The 6,607-nt window shown below is 41.3% G+C and overlaps 1 protein-coding gene across 1 annotated transcript in view; it reads right to left on the bottom strand.

Annotated features, from left to right (window-relative positions):
* Positions 1-2,540: 2,540 nt before the first annotated feature.
* Positions 2,541-6,607, bottom strand: part of Eif2ak2 (eukaryotic translation initiation factor 2 alpha kinase 2) — a 77,267-nt gene continuing 73,200 nt past the window's right edge. Inside the window, exons 8-11 of the mRNA XM_026785946.1 lie at positions 5,701-5,771; positions 4,234-4,357; positions 3,076-3,132; positions 2,541-2,998 (exon numbers count right to left, since the gene is read on the bottom strand). Coding sequence (XP_026641747.1) covers positions 2,876-2,998; positions 3,076-3,132; positions 4,234-4,357; positions 5,701-5,771 — 375 coding nt within the window. The 3' untranslated portion in view covers positions 2,541-2,875. The remainder of the gene's footprint in view (positions 2,999-3,075; positions 3,133-4,233; positions 4,358-5,700; positions 5,772-6,607) is intronic.

The following is a 6,607-nucleotide window of genomic DNA, read 5'->3' as shown; positions in this document are numbered from 1 at the left end:
GGGGGCCGCACATCATGAGGTGATGATAGATTGGATCGCATTGTTGTGGTTATTGTGGTCTCCGCTGGAGAGGTGCGTGGCCACCTGTTTAAACTCCTGCCGACACTCTCTCCGCACCCTTTCTCACTCTAGTTCAGCATCCAATGACGAACCTTGCCTTGCCGCACTCAGAGTCGCAAACAAACCCCAGGCTACACACCTCATAGAAGTGCTTCTCTTACTGCTGCTCATCGCTGGTAGCCCACATTTGGATCGCTGTCAAAACTGTAAAATGACGTGAGTTTTGTAATGGTGACACGCTGCTTGGAAGTTTACACAGACCCTCAAGGTCTCCGGGGATGCAGTCCACATTATCTTCCAGCATTTCCTGCTGCTGCTGGGGCCAACGTCGCCTCTGCCCAGTGTTCACTGTGTGCATTCTTTCCAGTTTTCTCTGCCCCCTCGCTCACCCAGCCCAGCTGTACTCTCTACTCTTCCAAATCTTTCATGTTCTTGGAAGTCTCTTCAGTGTAATTTCCAAGCCCTCTGTTCTATAGAGAGTGATCTTGCCTGTCTAGTGAACAGCTTCCTGTTCCTAGCCCTGCCAACAGCACAGCCATCTTCCTTCAGGGCTTTGTTATAATAGATACAGAAGGTACTTAAGATAAAGACTAATTGAGAATCTTCTTTCTGACCGCATAATTCCCTCCCCTCCTCTAGCTAACCACTTGAAAATCTAGTGTGGCTTCCTCCTTTATCTGTCTTTTCCATCTCACCATATTTGTTGAGTGTCGAAAAAAATTTTTAAATAATTTTGTTTATGTGTTCTGGAATGTTATGTGAACGCTTTCTTCTGTACACATTTTTAAACTTTTGTTTACTTACAGTTATGCTGTTAATATACTGTTACTACATTCAGCCTCACTTTATTCGTTTTCTGGTATGTAAACAAAATTTTAAATCCATTCTCTTTTCCAGTGTGTTATGGGTACTTCTTGTTGCCATGGCTTCAATAAGCACTATGGTAGCTACTTTTCGTGTCACTAAAAATCCAACAGTTGCAACTTGAAGCAGAGGAGATTTATTTTGACTCAACAATTCTTCATGGCAGAAAAGATTTGGCAGAAGCCTGAGTTCTTGGTGGTGGTGGTGGTGGTGGTGGTGGTGTGTGGGCGGGGGTGTTCAAGTCCCTGTTGGTTCATGGCCATCTCATAATCCAAAATGCTTCCAGGCCTACCTCAGGAGTTCCCAGAGTCTTATTAGTCAACACCATTCAAAATTCCAGAGTGCTCTGAGAAGCAAAGGAGAAACTTTCAGCTCTGAGTCCCTATAAAACAATTATTACAGCATACAAACAAGCAAAGGAAAATCCCCATTCTAAAAAGTATGTCTGGGAGAACAGCAAGGAAAGACTGGTCCAATGCAAAAGTAAATCAACGCAGGACCAACAAAGACTGCATCTCAGTGTTTGGTATCTGGAATATACACAGTGGCATCATCTGAGCTCCACTGGGCTGGCTCCCGTCAGTGACTGCTCCTTCAGCAGACATTCTATGTTCTTGTCATCTCCAGTGCCCCAGGGTCTGTCTTAAAACTTAGGTTTCACCTTCATAGCTTCAAAGCCTCTCAGAGCCTTTCTTCAAGGAATCTGACCACCGTGTTGCACACAGCTCTCACAGGCTTCTTCTGGAACCATTGGACAAGCATCTCTGACCCCAAGACCCTTGTGTTCTGCTCTCATGCAAAACCAGCATGGATGGTGCCAAGTCCTGCCGCCATCTTGAAATGTAAACGAGCCATTCAGGCCATGGCTGCAGCATTATCTGAGGTCCCACACAGCTAAAACAGAAAGACGGTTCCTCTAGGTATCCCTGCTTGAACTTCTGACATGAAAGGCCTACAGGGGGCTTTTCATTTTCACACTGTATAGCCTTCCATGGGTGTAGTCTTGTTCCTATAATGCCAGCAGTGGCCTGCAGTGTAAAGTACATGGCTCCTCTTCAAAAGCACTAATCTCTAATTATTGCCACTTTGCACCTACCTTGACTTTGAAGTCCCTCGTTTCCCAAATCTTCATGCTCTTTCACATCTCCTATTCCTCTTTCTTTCCTCACTTACGCTATAACCCTGGCTAAAAGCAGGAAACAGCCTCCATGCTTTGGAATTTCCTCCCAAACCTCATACTCTGATCTCCAGTGAGTTCCTGTGTCTTCCCCTTTATATTCCTCTCTCTGCTCAGCCATACACTTCTGTCTCCACCTCCCTAGTGCTGGGATTAAAGGGGTGGACCGCAAATGCTGGGATTAAAGGTGTGAGCCATCACTGTCTGGCCTGTATGGCTGACTAGTGAGGCTGCTTTGCACTCTGATCTTCAGGCAAGCTTTATTTATTAAAGCACAAATAGGACTTCTTCAACCTGCAGTTCCAAACTTTTCCACATTCACCCACAAACCAGCTCTGAAAGCTTAAAAACCATGTGGCAGGTTTATTGCAACAAACCTTGCTGCTGGTTCCATTTCATGGCTTTCTCATCACAGCGACTACCTGAGAGAGGCAACTTGAGGACAAAGATTTATTTGGAATCCCAAAGTCAGAAGCTGCAGTTCACATGATGAGGCATGCGCAGCAGAGGGCATAGTTCATGTTGGCATGGGTGTCCAAGGAGGGTGGAGGTGAGTATGATCGGAATACAATACATGGATGGAATTGTCAAAGATTAACTTTAAAAACGTTCTTGAAAAAAAAAAAAAAAGTTCTTGAATTAAAAAATTTTGTGCAAGTTTTTCTTTCCTTAAGTTTCCTAAAACTTAAGTACAGTATCTACCAATGTTCCAGCTCAGACTAGGCAGCACAAGGAAGGCCATATGTCCAAAGTGGAACACTTTTTCAGAAGGCCCTAATGTGTGTGTCTTTTCTTTTTCTCTGAGGTGTTCTTCCATTCAGCCAAGATCCTCAGAATTTCAGATGTACTAGGTCGTTCCTTGGGTTCCTTCAAGAGTAATCTCCTTATAAGGCTTTTCTGTAATTATAAATAAGAGTCAGTACTAAGAAAGAAAACAGTGGAGAAAATAAAACCAATGACTTTCAAATGCTTACTTCTTTGTTGTCAAACGTATCATCGGGGAAGACACCGTCTCTTAGCTTTTCGAAAAACTGAAATACAACAAAGAGATGTATTTACTAAGAAAACAATTTATATGGGAAAAAAACTAAATATACTTATGACTGGAGATACATTAAATCTAGAATAGTTCTTAAATTTAGGACTCTTTAGTCAAGAAGCATGCAGAACTCCCCTTCCTGGACCTACCCCGATCTGATAACCATCCTTAAGATCCATGCTTTGAAGGGCCAAGTGCAGGAGGCCCATCACTTCCCTTCTGTTCTGGGATGCTAGGCCATGCATCTTTTCATCATCCCTCTTTGAGGGAAGATAAGGCTGTTTTGACTCCAGGCAAACCAGGAGTCTGCTGTCTCCAGTGCTGCGTCCCAACCTACCCAATGACATAACAAGCCCAAAGGCTTTCCTCAGTGTGTAGCTCAACCTTCTCTCTAGCCCCACCAATCATTGGCTTCAGATAAAACCACCTTGCCTGCTATTCCCTACACACACTGCACATTCGTATCTCCAAGCTGGGGTTACATGCTTTTTATTTCAACTATTAGAATGAACTAACCCAGGTTAATTGTCTTCTGACCTCCATTAGCATGCCATAGCATGTGGACATATGCACACACGTGTGTGTGCCGGTGTGTGTATGTGTGTGTGCACAAATGCGCTTATATAGATAATCTGAAAAAAAACTTGATCTTTCAGTACCCAAGTTATGTATTTCCATGGAATCTAAATCCAGATTTCTGGAGAGATCTTTTAGCTCCTTCTCCAGATTTTCTGTCTTCTAACACACTTAATCATTTTTGGCTGTTATCTTTCTTCTTAGAAAATTAATCCCTTGAGAAACTGACTGATTTTTTATTCATGTAGCACTTAGAGCAGAACTGCCCTCTAATCAGTGAAATTTTGTCGGCACACACAAATACAAATCTTATGGGATATACACATATTTTATAGAAAGCCTTTTTTTTTTATTTATAGCAAAATGGTTGTCCACACTTGAAAGAAGAAGTTTATGCTTCACTTACAAGCAGAGTCATGAGGTCAAACACCCTCACCGAGTGGCAGGCGATAGCGTTAGTGCCTGATGGGTGACAACCAGCGCTTTAATCTGCTTAGTTCTCCCTTGGGATATTTACCTTTGATCTTTCCATATCGGTGACGCATATGTGCAGAAGTTCCGCTAGAATAAGGCCTAAAGCAAAGATGTCCACTTCTTTTCCATATTTCTGTAAAGATAGCTGGAAGCCAAAATATACTTGTCTTTGTTACTCACCTAATATAAGTTTCTATGCCTTCTGATAAAAAAGCTATAAATTATATATTACATCAAAATGTCTGTTTATTCTGTATCTCATGGAGTTGACCACTAAATTAACCATCATGTAGAAACAGAAGGAACCCAATAAAGGCTATATAAAACAAATCTATAGCCAATTTTATACTAAATGATAAAACTAGGAGCATTTCCACCAAAATTAAGAGTGAGACAATGGGATGTACTTTCCCTTTCTCTACCCATATTCAATATAGTTCTTCAACTCTTAGCTAGACAAGCGAAAGATATAAAAGAATTCAAATAGAAAAAGAAGCCAAATCCCTACCGTTAGACAACACTATCCTGTACACAAGAGATTCTAAAGATTCTACCAAAAACTTAACACAAAGTCAACATTCAAAAATTAGTAGTTTTGGGGCTGGACAGATCACTCAGCTTTTCCAAGTACTCTCATTGTTAGCAAAGAACCTGAGTTCAATTCCCAACACCTATATGGTGATCTGTGACTCCAGTTCGAGGGGATCAGACACCTTCTCTGGCCTCTATCAGTACCAGGCATGTACATGGTACACTTATACAAATATGAAGGAAAACTCATACACATGAAATAAGTATTTTTTTTAAAAAAATCAGTAGATTTTCTATGTTCTAATAATGAACCGCTAAGATAATTAATCTTATTGATCATAACTTCAAAATATTACTTACTGGATGTAGTGGTGGGCAACTTTGAGCCCAGCACTTGAAAAGCAAAGGCAGGAGGATCTCTAAGTTTGAGGTCAGCCTGCTCTACAGAGTGAGTTTCAGGATAACCAGGGCTACACAGAGAGACCCAGACCTCCTGTGCTGGTAAATCAGCAAAATTAACATGGAAGATTTGTAGACGTGATCTACAAATTCACAGTAATCCCCATTAAAATTCCAATATCATCCTTAACAGAAAGAAAAAAAAAATCTTGAAATTCACATAGAAGAAGAAAAAAATCCTAGACAGTCAAAAAAATCCCAAGCAAAAAGAACATCATTGGAGCTATCACTAAATCTGATTTTAAGTTATACTACAGACACATAGTAACAAAAAACTTGGGGGGGGTTACACAGAAGAAACATGTGGATTAATGAAGGAGAATAAATAAAAGACCCAAAATGAAACTCACATAGCTACCTTATTTTGACAAAGATGCCAAAAGCATACATTATAGAGAAGAGCATCTTCAACAAGTGATGCTGGAAGTTGCAGTCATTCCCCATTCTCTCTCTCTCTCTCTCTCTCTCTCTCTCTCTCTCCCTCCCCCCTCTCCATGTATGTGTGTGTGTGCGCGCTCACGTGAGTGCGCACCTAGGGTCTATGTACACAAAAATCAGTTCAGACTGGATTAAAGACCTAAAACTGTGATACTGTCAGAGATAATATAGAGAAACATTATAAGATATGCAAGCATAGACAAGGACTTTTTGGAAAGGGCTCTAACATGCCAGAAAATAATATCAAGATTTGACAAATGGAATTGCATGAAATTATTCTGAGTCAATACACAACAGAGATACTTGATTATCCATAGCTCTATTCCCAATAGTCAAGTTATGGGATCAGCCTAAGTGGCCATCAGAAGATGTAAGGATAACGAAAACGTGATATGTGTGTGTGTCTGTATGTGTGTCTGTGTGTGTGTCTGTGTGTTTGTAGTGGTAGGTATTTTGTGTTTTAACAAAGTTTGCCTGAAGATTGAAGTGCAGAGCTAAGCCACTAGAGGCCGGGGAGTAGAGCACATGCCTTTAATCCCAGGACCCCAGAGAGAGAAGCAGAGGGATCTTTGTTGGTTCAAGACCACCCTGGGCTACAGAAGATTGAGTCTGTCTAAATGAGAAAAAGAGCTCCCACAAAGGTGATTCCAGCACTTGGGATCCCACACCTTTAATCCCAGTACTCAGGAGTGATATGGCTGGACAGAGAGAGAAGAATATAAGGCCGGAGGAGACAGAAGCACAGTGCAGTCTGAGGTTTGGTGGAGACAGATGCATTCTGAAGCAGTCTGAGAACAGGATCACCCCTTTGGTCTGGGCACTGGTAGAGGTAAAGAACTCTGTAGTAGTTGGCACTTTGCTTCTCTGATCTTTCACCTTTCACCCCCTAATACCTGACTTTATATATATATATATATATATGTATGTATGTATGTATGTATGTATGTATGTATGTATTTATTGTGGAGAATTATCAGAGAAGATACCTG

The sequence above is a fragment of the Microtus ochrogaster genome, linkage group LG3 (assembly GCF_000317375.1).
Source record: "Microtus ochrogaster isolate Prairie Vole_2 linkage group LG3, MicOch1.0, whole genome shotgun sequence".
Classification (NCBI taxonomy): domain Eukaryota; kingdom Metazoa; phylum Chordata; class Mammalia; order Rodentia; family Cricetidae; genus Microtus; species Microtus ochrogaster.
This window is presented reverse-complemented; position numbering and strand designations above follow the sequence as displayed.